The sequence below is a fragment of the Choloepus didactylus genome, chromosome 2, assembly GCF_015220235.1.
Source record: "Choloepus didactylus isolate mChoDid1 chromosome 2, mChoDid1.pri, whole genome shotgun sequence".
NCBI lineage: Eukaryota > Metazoa > Chordata > Mammalia > Pilosa > Megalonychidae > Choloepus > Choloepus didactylus.
Window position 1 is genome coordinate 82,123,489 of NC_051308.1, and position 17,228 is coordinate 82,140,716.

The 17,228-nt window shown below is 40.7% G+C and overlaps 1 protein-coding gene and 1 pseudogene across 2 annotated transcripts in view; one reads left to right on the top strand and one right to left on the bottom strand.

The window, feature by feature from the left end:
* Positions 1–4,204: 4,204 nt before the first annotated feature.
* On the bottom strand, positions 4,205–4,621 carry LOC119512112 (annotated as a pseudogene).
* A 4,551-nt stretch (positions 4,622–9,172) lies between these two features.
* STX6 (syntaxin 6) overlaps positions 9,173–17,228 on the top strand; it is a 64,889-nt gene continuing 56,833 nt past the window's right edge. Inside the window, exon 1 of one of the 2 annotated variants that reach the window (XM_037825235.1) lies at positions 9,173–9,472. In XM_037825235.1, the coding sequence (XP_037681163.1) occupies positions 9,438–9,472 (35 nt within the window). In that variant the 5' untranslated portion in view covers positions 9,173–9,437. The remainder of the gene's footprint in view (positions 9,473–17,228) is intronic. The other variant, XM_037825234.1, reaches the window with a different exon arrangement.

Consider the following 17,228-nt stretch of genomic DNA (forward strand, 5'->3'; position numbering starts at 1 on the left):
CCGTGATTTAGCAACTGACTGGCACATAGGGCTCTCTTCCAATAAGAACAGGGAAAACAATTAGCGTCATCAGTTGCTAGGTAGAACAGAGAGATGAAATGAAAGCGCGGAATGCTTTCCACGGTAACTTTCAGCCCTTCGTCAGTCTCACACACGGCTTGTTCCTTTTGATGTGCCTGTCTTGGTTCTTCCCAACTTTTATGGAGCACAATTATGTGCAAGTCACACAAAGATGAATAATATCTGGTCCCCCAGGGAACTCAATTTGCTGCCTTTGCTTCTTCCTTGGATCTTAGATTTTGCCCGAGGGTCAATGAGAAAGATTCACACAACGTTTCCAGGGCTTGAAACTCCTTGCTTTAGCTTCCTCTAATGCTATAGTCCATGCGTCTGATATAGCACTTATCACCTCAGATTGTCCTGCAGTTTTTAGCTTATGCTCTCTCCCCTGCTGCTCCAGCACCCAGCGCAATAAGAGCTGGGAGACTGAGTTTGTATTCCAGTACCTGATATTGGACAGAATCCCAAACTGTACTGAGGCTCAGTTTCTTCACTTTAAAAGGAAATCAAGGAATGTATTTCACAATATTTTTGAAGGATTAGAAGAGGTCCTGTTTATTTTTGGTATACTTGGTATATATTCATATACTTAGTAGATAGTAGAACTATACACATTGGTTTCCTTCTGTGGTAGGCTGAATAACAGTCCCTCAAAGAAGTCCACTTATTAAGCCCTACAACCTGTGAATATATTATCTGACATTGCAAAAAACACTTTGTAGAAGTGACTAAAAGATTTTGGGATGGGACGGTTATCCTGGGTTAAATGGGTGGCCCAAAATAACCACACGTGTCCTTACAAGAGGGAGGCAGAAGGTTCAGAGTCAGAGAAGGAGATGTGTCAATGGAAGCAGAGATCAGAGGGATGCCTTTACTGGAAGAGGGGGAACAAGCCAAGGAATGCGGACAGCCTCCAGAAACTGGAAAAGATAAAGAACAGATATTTCCCCAGAGACTGCAGAAGGAAGGCAAACCTTGACTTTGGCCTATAAAACCCATTTTCATACTTCTGACTTCTAGAACTATAAGAGAATGAATTTGGGTTGTTTTAAGCCACTAAGTTTTGCTATAGCAACAACAGGAAACTAATACACCTTTCATATCCCAAAAGAAAAAAAGAAGCCAAATAATTATATTAATATTTGGCAACCTCTTATTGCTCAGCAACTTCTGGCACCTTCTCTTCTCTCATCTTTGTATATTTTTTTCCTTTCCTTCCTCCACCCCTGTTCCTTCTTCCCTTCATTCTTCATTTAGGATAGAGTTATAGGGTACCCATGTGCCCTTCCACAGATCCACCAATAGTCCCAGGTGTCTCTTTCTTGCACTGGAGTTCCATAGCAGAGTTACTTGTCACTTTGGATTTCTGTTAACATCTTGTGCCAAAACTGCATACAGAATCACAATCTGTTGCAATTTACATTAAAAGTAGGTATGGTGACTATTTTAGTTTCCTAGGCTGCTCAAGAAAAGCCATGAAATGGGTTGGCTTAAACAACAGGAATTTATTAGCTTACGGTTTTGAGGCTAAAAGAAGTACAAATCAAGGCAATTTCAAGGTGATGCTTTTTCTCCGAAGACAAGCATTCTCGGGCTGGCTGCCGGCGATCTTGGCTCCTCTGTCACATGGCAAGGTGTGTGGCAGCATCTCCTGGTCTCTCCTTTCTCTGGGTTCCATTATGTAGCTTCTTGCTTCCTGTAGCTTTCTCTCTCTCATACATGAATCCATTCCACTTATAAAGGACTCCAGTAATAGGATTAAGACCTATCTTGATTGGACTGGGCCATACACACCTTAATTGAAGTAATCTCATCAAAATGTTCTACTTACAATGGGTTCACACCCACAGGAATGGATTATATTTTAAAACATGATTTTCTGGGGTACATACACCTGCAAACCACCACAGTGACTATGACTTTCATTTTTTAATCATTTTATTCTAACTGTAAGTTAGTAAACACAATCTAGAAAACTTGGAAAACACACACACATGCAGAAATTACAATGCATAAAGAAACATATCACTTCTCAGAGGAAAATCACTGTTAACATTTTAGGATATGTCTTTTTCAATGTTTTTGCTACGACTTTTAATGCATGTATATATATACATCCCCCCCCACCTTTTTTTGGTTCATTTTGCCAAAAAATGTTTTCACTTCCTAGTACTGTTTTGTAAATACTTTTACACTTAGTAATTTCTCAATATCAATAACCATTTTTTAATTGCACAGTTTTAAAATCAGTAAAATTTTAAATAAATAGATTCAATTGCAACCAAGATCTTGAAGGACAAGTAAAGACTGCTCCACTAACCTGGGAAGCGATAAAGGAGAAATATAAGCAATAAAAGAGTGATCCTTCACTTTCTCCTTGGGAAAAACAAGCCCTACCTCTGAGCAAAAGAATATCAGGCTGAATCTTTCAGAGTGGCTGTGTTTACCTTGCTCACTACAGATCCTTTACTATGTTTTTGGCTTTTTAATACATGATTTATTATATGTATCTTAAGACCCTTTTGAAGAATCTGACTCATTTGCAAAAGGGATGATTCTTCCTCAAAAACCAAAAGACAAATCGTCAAGTTAGTAAAAGGGTCTTGTTTGTTAAATAGTGTTGATTTCGGTATAATGTATTTTATCATGTTCAATAAGTAGTTTTCTCCCAGTTATTTTTGTTTTAATTCAATAGAACTGTGTGTGTGTGTGTGTGTGTGTGTGTGTGTGTGTGTGTGTGTGCGCGCGCACACGCAAATGTGTGTTTCAAGTCTGGCCTGAGCCATTCTCTGTGCTTAGGTAAAATCCGTTTGCCAATTCAGGGGCAAGGCTAGCCCTTACACAAATGGACAACAGAGTACTCTGGCAAAGAACATGGATTTAGGGGTCAGACAAACTTGTTTTCAAATGGGGCTCAGCTACTTCCTACCTCTGTGACATTGGGCAAGTTAATAATCTTTCTAAGCTTCAGATTTCTCATGTGGAAAATGGGGTGAGAACAACTTCTGCCCTACAAGGCTACTGTGAGGATTCAATGAAATCAGCAATGGTGGAAGCAAGAAGGTGAAGCGTCATTTGTTGGGACTTGAGAGCACTATTGCTACACACACATTAATGCAACCAGCCCTTCTGAGCCATCCCAAATAAATCTACAATTTAAGAAAAAAACAGTAGGTGTGCAATGCAACTTCAATTCAAGCCCCATAGACTGGCAGGCCAAACAAAATACATTCTAAAACCTGTCCCATGTAGAAATTCTGGGGGCCACCTCTGAAGATTATGCATGTATAGCCCTTAGACAATGCCTGGTAAATGAATGTTAGCAATAATTATTACTATTATGGCTATTCACCAGTTTACCAGGAGAGATTATGATTTCTCCTTCTCTGTGTACCACAAAATCATAAAGGATGAGTTAAGGTCCTACCTTTTAATGCATTTCCTTTCTTATACATATACATTTTCTATGTATAAAAATTTTCTACATATAAAAATGAAGAGAGTTGAAATCACATCCTATATACAATTTTGTATCTCATTTTCACTCAAGCCATTCCCATGTCATTATACACTTTTTTAATGTAAAACATTAAATTTAAAATTATTGACACTATAGTATATAAAATATCTGTTATAAATGCACACAGTGTATACTACAGCTGCCAGGTTTACTTTTTTTTTTTTTTTTAATTAGGAAACTGTAAGTTATGCTGTGGTTAAGATTCTATCCTCACCCTCAAAAAGGTCCACATTCTACCACAGTGATGGACATCAGATGTAGCCCCAAATGCTAAACACCTGAATCAAGTCATAAGCAATTTTAGTGGAAAAGGACTCTGTACATATTTATTTATCAATTCTAGTACCTTAACAGCTACACAGCAACTCATTAACATATAGAAATGTGCATTGCCAGAAGCAAGAAATATCACCCACTACTTCTGCACATTAGTGACTTGTCACTCCTGAACTACAGTGCTCATGTCCCTTGGGATCTGTGCACAGACACTTTCCGCCTTCACCCTGAGTGAAAGATGCAACGACTTAAGTACAAATGCAACATATTATAAACAACTTCTTACCAAAAAGTCACAAATTAAACCAAAGTATTTTACAAAATTTACTACAAAATGCCAAAATGCCTTCACTTAAGCTCTCTCTCCCTGTGTATGTGGTGAGCCAACTGAATGTTTTGGGGCATGATGAGAACTCCCCTAGGGTGGATGAGGCACAGATTAGTATATTCAAATAAACCCACCAGGCATGCCTCACTAGCCTCCTGAAGCGCATGTATGGTCGTACATTAAAAACTCAAGTCGGTTTTGAAATCCTTGGCCATCTCCCTACTAACCTCTGGAAAAGCAGTTTCCGATCTGAAGTTCAGTGGATTTCTGATAAAGATGAATCTCTCGAAGCTCAACAGTTCCAGGCCTGTAATGAAGAGGTTTCTTCACCCCACCAGTAGAAGGGAAACTTTTCTGGGCAGCCTTAGTGGCCAGCTGCTTGTGGGGGCTACTTTCCCATTAGTGGGCTTACAAGCAGTCTACTTGGTTTGGGCCATTTTCTTTCACCCAACTCTGAACACTCAAGCCTCTTCCACTGCCCAGTGAAGAGTGGCAGTCGCTAGTCAAAGCAAAGATGCTCTTCCAATGATAGATTAAAGCTCTCTGCACTTCATTATATACTTTTAAACAACAGTTATAATGACCATCAAACAGACATACCATAAATCCTTAATTATTTCTTTAATGTTGGATATATAAGTTGACTAGAATTTCTCCTTGTTTATTTTAAGTCAGTGTGTAGAGGGTGAGGATGTGGGTGTTGGCAGTAACCAAGGAGAGGAAAGAATCCTGCAGTATGAGTAGGAAATGTGGACAGACTTAGCCGGATCATCAGCAGCCAATGAGCAAATGTTTCCTGGACTGTCCCAGAACACACACATGCAAAGCAGGGTTTTTAAAAGGTTGGGATGATAATGAAGAGTATAATCCTTTATATCTATGTAACGAATTTTCTTCCTTGCTCTACCTTGTTTCAAAAAGGAATTACGGTGGTTTGCAAAATGCTTTCACATATATCCTCCCTGTTGATCGGTTTAACAACCTAGCAAGGGAGCAGGTTGGGTATTATAATTCCCATTTGAGAGTAATGGAGATCCCCTTGTGGGGGTCTTACGGAAATCCCACAGCTTGTAGGGGTGAGAGTGGCTACCTGTCCTTAACTCTCTCAGGGCTATCCTAGCATACTCTGCAATGAGAAGTGATTTGATCCTTTCTGAGCCTTATCCTCACCAGATCCATGGCCCAGCCACCTGTGCCCTATTCTCTGCATTGGCATCCCCTTATTCCAGCACAAGATGCCCTGCAGGACTCCTGGAAGCTTCCTCCATAGTTTTCTCTCCTAACTTTGAAGGCTCACTTAGGCACCAGAAGTTCTCCTGGATGCCCCTGGCAGGCCTCTACAAAAAACTTAGGTTGGCATGTCGGTCTCCTTCAGCAAAATGAACCCAATTTAAGTGTTACAGTTTGATACATACACCCCTGTAACCCACACCCCTATCAAGACTATCACCCCAGAAAATTTCCCTTCCCAGTCACCCTTCTTTCTCCCCACCAGGCAACCCTTGTTTTGATTTTTTATCCTATAAGAATTTCTAATTTTTTTTTTTTTTTTTGCTGGGGAGGGGAGTAGGGTGGGTCCGTGGTTTTATGCTGAGTATTCTTCCCAAGCTATTGTTTATGCCTGGGTCTGGGGCCTGTTAAACTAAAAAAGCAAGAAATGACTTCCTTTGTTTCTCCTTGAATTTTGGCTATAGCTTCCTTTTCCCTGGGGCAGGGTAGGCCAAGGTCTAGTTTGCAAGAGGGTAAGGGAGGTGACATATTAAACAAAGAGACACCCACCCCTCCCGCCACCCCCATGTAGTATACTTCATATCTCAACCCTCCATAGCCTCAATAGTTGGAACTTTTTCCAAATCCCTAATTATGCACATTCTGTAAGCCTCTGTCCTCAATCCTCTATTTTTCTATTTATAAAACCTGACCTCTTATTTGTGGTCCAATTAATAAATTCATGCAACATATAATAAGAGGCTGTGCCAGACATTGAAGTGATAACATTAAAACATAGTATCCCCTCCCTCCAGGAGTTTACAGTTTAGTACAGAAGACCAACATGCTAGCAGCTAATTTATATCCACCCTAAATCTAATCCTCTCCCTGTAATCTCTTTCTTGGGAAAGTGGAGCTAACACCCTCTTACAACATGAGAATCCTGCAAGCCTTCTTCCCTTCTCTTTCACCAACTCTCCCTCACCCCAAACCAATCAGTCACCAAGTCCACTGATTTTGCCTCTAAAATATTTCTCAAATATATCCCTCCTCTCCATCCTACTTGCTGTGAGCCTAGCTCATGTTACCACTATCCCCCTCCCCTGGATCATGACCTCCCAGCTGACACCCCAGTCATCACAGCATCTGTCTCAAATGTGAATCTGACCCTATCAATTCCCTCGGTCCCCGTGATCTACAGGAGAGTACAAAGTTCTGAACATCACAATCAAGAGCCCTGATAATCTGGCCCTGCCCATCTCCAGCCTCAGCTCTTGCAACCACCACCCTATCCCTTCCATCCCAGCAATTCCCTCTGCATGGCTCCCCTACAGGTCATCAGGCTGCTCCACATCATGGTGCCTTTGTTTAGAATGCCCCCTTTCTGTCAGTCCCCTTCTGCCAGCTGCCTCTAGTCACTGTTTGGAGCCGCCACCTCCCCAACACAAATAAATGCGTATCTTGGCTCTGTGTTTCTATGGCAACCTGTGCCCTTCTCTCGTTGTGTCTAACTGCCTGTCTCTCCCACAAGGCTAAGAGTTCCTTGTTCATCTTTTGTGTTCTCAGTGCCTGGCACATAGTAGGAGCTCAATATGTGCCAGGCACTGTTTAAGCACTTTTCACACATCAACTGATTTCCTTGTGACATTTTAGGAAGAAGGGGGTTCTTATGGTCCACATTTCACAGTTGAGTACAGTGAGAGATGAAACAACTTGCCCAAGTGTTGTGGATTGAATGATATCCCCCCTCAAAAGGCATGTTCAGGTCCCAATGCCTGGTCCTTGGAACCCATTTGTCATTATTTAAGGTGTGTCCAAGCTGAAGGAGGGTGGACCTTAATCCAATATGCCTGAAGTTTTTATAAGCAAAGGAAATTGCACACAGAAAAACAAGCTACAGGGAAAGAAGCTGGAAGTCAACTGAACCCAGAGGAGAAAGGAGAAGACACCACTGTGTGCATTGTCGTGTGACAGTAAAGCCAAGGATCCACAGATTGCTGAGAGCCAGCTCCAAAACACCAGTCTTTGAGGAGAAAGCATCTTCTTGCTGATATCTCAATTTTGGCTGCTTCTAGCCTCCAAACTGTGAGCCAATAAATTTCTGTTTTTAAGCCAACCCATTGTATGGTATTTGTTTTAGCAGCTGGGAAACCAAAAACACCCAGGTATAACAGTAAGCAGCAGAATTGGGATTTGAACTCAGGCAGTCTGTCTCCAAAGCATGATTCTTAATCACTATGCTCATCTGCCTTTCAATATAGCGTTTTTGATGAATGAATGATTGAGTGAATGATGCTCCAGTTTTACTTCCTTCACCATACTTCCATAACCAAATTAACAATTCTCTCCCAAAAGCTGCCTTTCTCCACCTCTGCCCTTACTTCTTCTCCAGGGTTTCAGAGAAGCATGGAGTCATTTTTGACTTTCACTTCTCTCCTCTTCTCTCCCCTCCCCACCCTCATTCAATCTTTCATCATGTCTAGGTCTTTTGTTTTTTTAATTCCTTTGAAACTTCTATCAGATTTGCTTCTTCCTCTCCACTTGTGATTGCTATCATCTTGGTCTGGCCTTCACTTTCCCTCATGACCAGGTGACCACAGCAGCTTCCTGACCTCACATCTTCTTGACTTTACTACCTCACTCTTTTAGGGCTTGTGGGTTTATATGCATTCTTATTTAATCCATACACCAACCCTTGAGATAGATATTATTATTTACAGTTTATAGATGAGGAAATGAATGATAGAACCCAAGTGCAAATTGGGTTTGTCTGGCTCGAGGGCTCTGCCATCTCCAAAGAGACTAATGACCTTGGGCGAGTCACTTAATCTCTCAATGTTTCAGATTCCTCACCTCAAAAATGGGATAACAGAATTTTTTTCATTGTGAGAGCAACTGAGATAACTTAGCACAGTGCCTGTCACTCAGTGATTATTGGCAATTAAAGTCCACAACTCCCATCCATAAATTCCATGGCATATTTATCATATGAGTTGGCTAATCACCCTGGTCAAAATGCTTTCTGGAATTGTCCTTGAACCATAGTTGAAACGAAATTGCCAAAGCTTGCCCCTTCTTAATTCTCCAAAGTTTCTTGCTTCTGGGAAGCACTATATGCTGTATGAAAAAATTACCTTGTGCGGTCACATTCTCATTTGCAGAGAAATACATGCAACTCTGGTGGAAGGTGCACAGAATCTGTGGCTCAGCCCTGTCCAGGCTGTGTGACCACAGTAAATTTTGAAACCTCTTTCAGCTTCTTTTCTGTAATAATAATACCTTCCCCACAAGAATATTGAGATAATGCATAACACAGACTTTAGCATGTTCCCTGACATGGTAAGACCTACATAATCTCGTGTAAAATTATCATAATCAGATAATGCAAATTACCGTGCTTTATTGTAAATTGAGGAAGAGATGGATTTACAAATCGTATATTATCAAAATAGTATATTATTAAAAGTAGAGGAAAGGTAAAAGGATTGTGCAAATCAGGTACAACCACTACTTATCTTGAAAACACGATGGCCTTGCTTTAGAACAAGCTGCCCCACCCCCTTTTGCCTGAGCGAGGAGGGAGCAGGTCGCCCCTCCCCCGCCGCCCCCAGAGCCCCGCCCATAGAGCTCCGCCTTCAGGGTCGCAGGGCGCTGAGTCCCGGCCGCGTCCACGAGGGGCGGAGTCGGCCCTAGTCACGTGAGCGCGGGGCACGGAAGTGGTGTTAAGGGCTGCGTTCCTGGTTGGTCGCAGTTTAGCGTCCCGGGGGCGGGGTTAGGGCCGCAGGACGCGCCGGGAGGAGCTGGGGGTGAGGGTGATGCGGGGGCCGGCGCCGGAGTCTGGGATTATCCCGGCGGTGGCGACCTAGTGCTGGACCTGGCGGCGGTCCCGTGTACCCCGGCTTGTGTGCGCGCCCGCTGCTCTGGATCCCCAAGGCCGAGGCGCCGGAGGCTGCGCTAGGCCTGTGGGGTGGACGGAGGGAGGCCAGGAGGGCGCGGGCGTCCTGTGCGCAGAGCAGGCGTGAGGGGGCTGGGGGCCGAAACGCCATGTCCATGGAGGACCCCTTCTTTGTGGTGAAAGGGTGAGTGTCAGCCGAGGGCTCCGCTGGAGGAGGAGGCGTCTGTGATGTCTACCCGCACCTCCCCGCTGCTGTCGCTGTAGGGGGAGGGGAGGCAAGTTGAGACTGTTTAGCCTTGAGAGCCATGACCAAGCGTCCAGAAACATCCCCCCGGTTCCTACCTGGACTGTGAAACTCGCGCCCTAACCCAGCCCCTGGTGGGGGGCCCGTTTTGGCCTTCGCGCTGCGGCACAACTTTTTTGGGGCTCGAGGGGTTTAGCAGCTCCGCAAGTGGGGAGGGAGTACGAGTCCTGGCCAAAACTGGGATTCTAGAGTAGGAGACTCTGCTTCGAAGGAGGGAAAACATCTTCTGGGCAGGAAAAGGGAAATGGACCTCCTGAGCTTTGTAGTTAACGTTGACGGGAGTGAGCTCCCATTGTCCTTTGAGTTTGGAGCGCTCACCCGCAGACTGGTGGGACCACAACATGCCCAGAGGCGCCTGAGCACGTTTGGAAGGAGGGAGGCGGGGGCGTGTTGCACCGGAAGACAACTCAGTTCTGTGGGGGAGTTTTTACTGAGTGCTGTGATGAGAGGAAAACAGTCGTTCATGCTCAGTGATGATGTTGGAAGGAAAACAGAATGAAATCAGCCAAATTAAACTTTCCTCAGCTTTCCATTAACAACCGGGATTTTCCCACAGTGCCAAAGGAAATGAGTAGTTTCTTTTAACTCCCTGATTTCATCCAGGCTGTTTGACAGGTTTCCCCCATTTCTTCTTTTTAGGCTTTTCAGAATAGAACTGCCTTAATTTATTTTTCTCTGTTAGCTGTCATGGATCCATCTTTGATGACGCGATTGTTTGGAGATGGAAACCTGAATCTCACTGTGTTATATCAACTTCTTAACCATTAAACAAATGCAAGAAAGATTTGATTCTGATATTGTGACTTATTTCTGATAACTTGCGAGTTCAGTGCTTTAAATGTCAAACTTAAAAATCTGAGAACTACAGAGGCCCAGAAGATCAGTACTACTAATAATGTCCCTTGCTTTCAGCCATTTGCTTCTAGCGTCTTATTTCTGTAGTGGTCAAAGCTGTATGTTTGTTGTTAAAAGTTTTCGCATTCTTCTCAGAATATTTAAGTGGTACTTTAGGTGAAAATTCTAGTGTCCGTTATACAGTAAAGTGTATTTATACTACTTCTTAACCTTTCCCTAGAACAGTTTCTCCTCACCTTACCTTCATTTAGATGTGAAAATGCTGATTTGCTCTTACTTGGTCTTCCTGCTTCCATTCTTTTACTTCTTTGATCTGCCCTTGGATCAGTCTAGACCAGCTATCCAGTAGAAATATAATGCCTGCCACGTAGGTAATTTACATTTTCTAGTAGCTATCCTTAAAAAGTAGGAAGTAATGGGTGGAATTGATTCTGTTTTATTTAACCTAATATATTCAAAATATTATTTCAACATGTGGCTAATATAAAGATTATCATATTTTACATTTTTTCCATACTGAGTCTTCAAACTTTGGTGTGTATTTTACATTTGTAGTGTATCTTACTGCAGATGCTCAATTTTCATTAGAAATACTTAATCTGTGTTTTGGTTTCATTAGATCTACAGGTGAAACAGTAGATTCACATACCCAAATTATTCCACACATGCTTAAAAGTTTTCCAATAACTGAATTGCATATCATATTTAAAATTTAAATCAATTAAAATTTAAAATTCAGTTCATTAGTCAAACTAGCCATGTTTCAAGAGCTCAGTAGTCACATGTGGCTTCCATGTTGGAGAGCACAGGTAGAGTCTTTCCAGAACCCAAGCAGGGGTACACTGCTTAATATCATTTAGTGCTGACTGTTGCCTACAGAATAAATTCTAAATACTTTATGACCTGCAGGATCCAGCCCCTTTTCTACCTTCCTCTCACCTCTGCTTACTCTGCCCAAGCTCAATTTCAGTGCTCCTGCAGTGTCAGACTCAGTACAGTGACTGCAGTCACTGCATGCTCTTTTTCCACCTGCACCTACTGCGCCTCATTCACACACTCGACTTTCAAGATTAAGTTTAAGTATCTTAACTGGCTCCAGGAAGTGCTTCCTTTGGCACCTATAACACATTATTTCACCTCTTCCTCTGGCTGCCTTTTGTATTAAAATGTGAGTTCTTCACTGCCCAACCCCCTACATGGGACATGACTCCCAGGGGTGGAACTCTTACCCTGGCAACATGGGACATGACTCCTGAATATGAGCCTAGACTGGGCATCCAGGGATTGAGAAAATCTTCTTGACCAAAAGGGGGAAGCAAAATGAAACAAAATAAAGTTTCAGCGGCTGAGAGATTTCAAATGGAGTCCAGAGGTCACTCTGGAGGGCATTCTTATGTGCTATATAGACATCCCTTTTTCGTTTTTAGTGTATTGGAGTAGCTAGAAGGTAACACCTGAAACTGTCGAACTGCAACCCTTTTAGCTTTGATTCTTGAAGGCCATTGCATAACTATGTAGCTTACATGGTGTGACTGTGATTGTGAGAATCTGGTGGCTCACACTCCCTTTATCCAGAGTATGGACAGATGAGTAGAAAAATGGGGGCAAAAACTAAATTAAAAATAAGGTGGGATTTGGGGATGGAATGTTCTGGGTGTTCTGTTTTACTTTTATTTTTATTTCTTTTGGAATAAGGAAAATGTTAAAAATTGATTCTGGTGATGAATGCACAACTATATGGTGGTACTCTGAAAAATTGATTGTACACTGTGGATGATTGTAGGGTATGTGAATATATCTCAATAAAACCATATTAAAAATATATATATGAGTTCTAATGGTTGGGGCTATTTGTTTTTTCTGCATTTCCAGTTCGGACTCTCCTTAAATTGTAGCATTCTCTGGGTTGATCCTCTCGTGTGTGTTCTCCTGGGTGCCCTTGTCCATTCCCACTGCTTCAAGTACTACCTGTATGTCTGTGCATTTCCTCTGCCCCGATAACTCTGACCCAGCTCTTTCCTGAGTGCCAGTTCTGCATTTTCTATTAGTAATTTTATGTTCTCCACCATATGGACTGGTTATCTTCCTCTTTTCCTCCCTTCCTTCTCCATCCCCATCCCTACAAATGCCTGACCACTGCTTCCTCCTCTTAGCCCTCTTCATTCTTACTCTGCTCTCCTTCAATTCCCAGTCCACTTGGTCATTGTACCATATCTGTGCCGCCCCTCAGATATCTCAGGGCTCATCTCTTCTGTTTTTTTTTTACTTGTCTCTAGTTCATGCCCTTATACTCTCTTGTGGGCTCCTGTGAGCTGCTTTAGCAAGCCTCCTTGCTGCTGGTCTGTTCTTACTGCTGCCAGGCGTGCTGACAGACTTGATCAGGTCACTCCTCTATTCAGAATCCTTCGTTCTAAAATATTTATCGAGTGTCTGTTTTCTTTGTGCCAGGAGTTGAGTATACAGCGGTGAACAAAAAACATCACTGCCCTTGGAAAGCTTATATTCTAGCAGGAAGAGACAGGCGGTAAATAGATTAGCAAATAAATATGTCAAGTGTTAGTCAATTCTATAAGAAGAATAATTCTGAGGAAAGGGAATGCATGCTCTGGGCGTAATTTTTCTTTCCACATGACTTTGGAAGGCAGTGAAGTTTGCTGGAAAGAACTGGGCTTTGGTAATGAGGCTCATCTGGAGTTGGAATCTCATATCTATCAGTTACTTTTGGAAAACCACTTAACCTCTATGAACCTGTTTCTGCATGTACAAAATAGGCTTAGCAATGTCTACTTTATAGGTTATGAGGATTAAATGAGGTAATGGCATGTAAATTGCCAAGCACATTTTTGGGGCACATAATAAGTTTTCAGTAAGTATTCCATTTTTCCCTTTTAATACCTTTTTATATGTTTTTATCCAAAAAGTCTTCCTTTTCTGAGAGTAAAATCCATGTCTTATTTTTAAAAAATTAATTGAAATTATTGTTATATAGAAATTGCAGGTTTACAGAAAAATCATGCAGAAAATTCAGAATTCCTATGCCCCTCCCCCAATACATGCAACACTTTTGTTAATTTGTTAACATTTGTAATTTGTACATTTGTTACAACTGATGAAACAATATTATTATAATTTTACTGTTAAATATCTTCATAGCTTACTTTAGGTTTCACTGTGTTGTACAGTCCTATGTTGTTGTGGTTTTTTGTTTTTTGTTTTTTTGTAGTTTTTATTCCAGTAACATATATGCAACCTAAAATTTCCCCTTTTAACCACATTCAAATATATAATGCAGTGCTGTTAATTATGTTCACAATGTTGTGCTACATTCATTACCCAGACTTTTCTGTCATCTCAAATAGAAACTTTACCACCTAAGCATTAACTCCCCATCTGTTCTCCTACTCGAGCCCCTGCTAACCTGTATTCTAATTTCTGAGTCTATGAATATGCTTATTCTAATTATTTCCTATCAGTGAGGTCATATAATATCCTTTTGTGTCTGGCTTAGGCTTATCTCACTCAACATGATGCCTTCAAGTTCCATCCATGTTGTCACATAAATCAATGTCATTCCTTTTTACAGCTGAATAATATTTCATCATATGTATATGCCATATTTTGTTTACCCATTCATCAATTGGTGGACATTTGGGGAGCTTCCACCTTTTAGCAATTGTAAATAATGCCGCTATGAACATCCATCTGCAAATATCTGAGTACCTGCTTTCAATTCTTTTGGGTATATTCCTAGAAGTGGAATTGTCAGGTCATATGGTAATTCTGTACTTAACTTTCTGAGGAACCACCAAACTATTCCACAGCAAACTTTTCCACATTTCCACCAACAATGAATGAGTGTTCTATTTCTCCATATCCCTGCCAACACGTTATTTTCTGTTTTTTTTTTAATACTAGTCATTCTAGTAGGCATGAAATGTGATCTCATTGTGGTTTGGTTTACATGTCCTTAATGACTAATGATAAACTTCTTTTCATATGCTTGTTGGCCATTTGTGTATCTTCTTTGGAGAAATTATTCAAGTCTTTTGCCCATTCCATTTTTTTTTATTGATTTGTTTGTCTTTCTTTATTGAGTTGCAGAATTTCTTTATGTATTCTGGATTTAAACCTTTATCAGTTATGTGGTTTCCGAACATTTTCTCCTATTCTGTAGATTCTGTTTTTACTTTCATGATAAAGTCCTTTGTACAAAAGTTTTAAAATTTTGAAGTCCCATTTATCTATTGTTTCTTTTGTTGCCCATGCTTTGGGTGTAAAGTCTGAGAAACCTTTGCCTGACACAAGGTCCTGAGGAAGCTTTCCTATGTTTTCTTCTAAGAGTTGTATAGTTTTGGTTCTTATATTTAGGTCTTTGATCATTTTGAGTTTCTTTTTGTATATGATATGAGGTGTAGGGGTTCACCTTCATCTTCTGCATATAGTCATCCAGTTTTCTGAGCAGCATTTGTTGAAGAGACTATTCTTTCCCGAGTGAGTGAACTTAGCACTTTTGTCAGAAATCAACTGGCCACAGTTATTAGGGTTTATTTCTGAACTCTTAATTCAGTTCCATTGATGTTTGTCCTTGTGCCAGGGCCATGCCGTTTTCATTACTGTAGCTTTGAAATAAATTTTAAAACTGAGAAGTATGAGTCCTCCAACTTCATTCTTTTTCAAGATGGTTTTGGCAATTCAGGATCCCTTATGCTTTCATGTAAATTTGATGATTTTTCATTTCTACAAAGAATGCTGATACAATTTTGATTGGGATTGCATTGAATCTGTAAATCATGTTAGGTATATTTACCATCTTAAGAATCTTTAGTCTCCCTATACTTGAACATAGAATGTCCTTTCATTATTTAGATCTTCTTTGATTTCTTTTAGCAATGTTTTTTAGTTTTCCAGGTATAAGTTCTTTACATCTTCAGTTAGATTTATCCCTAGATATTTGATTCTTTTAGTTACTATTGTAAGTGGATTATTTTTCTTGATTTCCTCATCAGATTGTTCAATATAGGAACACTATATTTTTGCACTTTGCTGAATTTATTTATTAGCTTTAGTAGATTTGCTGTGGATTTTTCAGGATTTTCTATATATGGGGTCTTCTCATCTGCAAATAGGGAAAGTTTTACTTCTTCCTTTCCAATTGAGATGCCTATTTCTTTTTCTTGCCTAATTGCTCTGGCTAGAACTTCAGCACAATGTTGAATAACAGCGGTGACAGTGAGTATCCATGTCTTGTTCATGATCTTAGGGGGAAAGCACTCAGTCTTTCACCATTGAGTATGATGTTAGCTGTGCGTTTTTCGTATATGCCCTTTATCCTGTTGAGAAAATTTCTTTGTACTACATTAATTGATTTTCTTTTGTTGATTCACCCTTGATCATGATGTATAATTCTTTTAAACTACTGTTGGATTTGGTTTGCTAGTATTTTGTTGAAGAGTTTTGCTTCTATATTCATCAGGAATATTGGTCTGTAATTTTATTTTCTTCTCATATCTTTATCTGACTCTATATCAAGGTGATATTGGCCTCATAGAATGAGTTAGGAAGTGTTCCCCCCTCTTTAATTGTTTGAATAGTTTGAGCAGGATTGGTATTAATTCTTCTTGGGATGTGTACTGGTTTGTATATATTGTGTCCCCCAGAAAAAGCCATGTTCTTTGATGCAGTCTTTTGGGGCAGGCATATTAGTGGGGATTAAGTTGGAACGTTTGGATTAGGTTGTTTACCTGGAAATGCGCCCCGCCCAACTGTGGGTGATGACTTTTAACTGGATAGTTTTCATGGAGGTGTGGCCCCGCCCATTCAGAATGGGCCTTGATTAGTTTACTGGAGCATTATATGCTCAGACAGAAGGAGCAAGCTTGCTACAGCCAAGAGGGACACTTTGAAGAATGCACAGAAGCTACACATGAGAGATGGTTTGAAGACGGCCGTTGAAAACAGACTCTTGCTCCAGAGAAGCTAAGAGAGGACAAATACCCCAAGTGCAACTAAGAGGGACATTTTTGTGGAACTGCAGCCTAGAGAGGAATATCCTAGGAGAAAGCCATTTTGAAACCAGAACTTTGGAGCAGACGCCAGCCATGTGCCTTCCCAGCTAACAGAGATTTTCCAGACACCATTGGCCATCCTCCAGTGAAGGTACCTGATTGCTGTGTTATCTTGGACACTTAATGGCCTTAAGACTGTAACTGTGTAACCAAATAAACCCCCTTTTATAAAAGCCAGTCCATCTCTGGTGTTTTGCATTCTGGCAGCATTAGCAAACTAGAACAGTATGTTTAATCAATTTCACCTGTGAAGCCTTTGGGCTCTGGGCTTTTCTTTGTTGGGAGGTTTTTGATTACCGCTTCAATATCTTTACTGTTTATTGGTCTGTTGAGATCTATTTCTTCTTGAGTGAGTGTGGGTAGTTATTGTGTTTCTAGGAATTTGACCATTTCTTCTAGATTATCTGATTTGTTGGTGTATAGTTGTTCATAGAATCCTCTTATAGTTCTTTTTATTTCTTTGAGGTTGGTAGTAATGTCCCCTTTTCATTTCTGATTTTAGTTATTTGTCTCCTCTCTTTTTTTGTTTGTCAGTCAGCTGCAGGTTTGTCTGTTTTATTTATCTTTTCAAATAACTGACTTCCGGTTTTGTTGATTATCTTTTTTAATTCTCTATTTCATTTATCTCTGCTCTAATCTTTATTTCCTTCCTTCTGCTCACTTTGGGATTAGTTTGCTCTTCTTTTTCTGGATTCTCCAGTTTTGAGGTTAAGTTT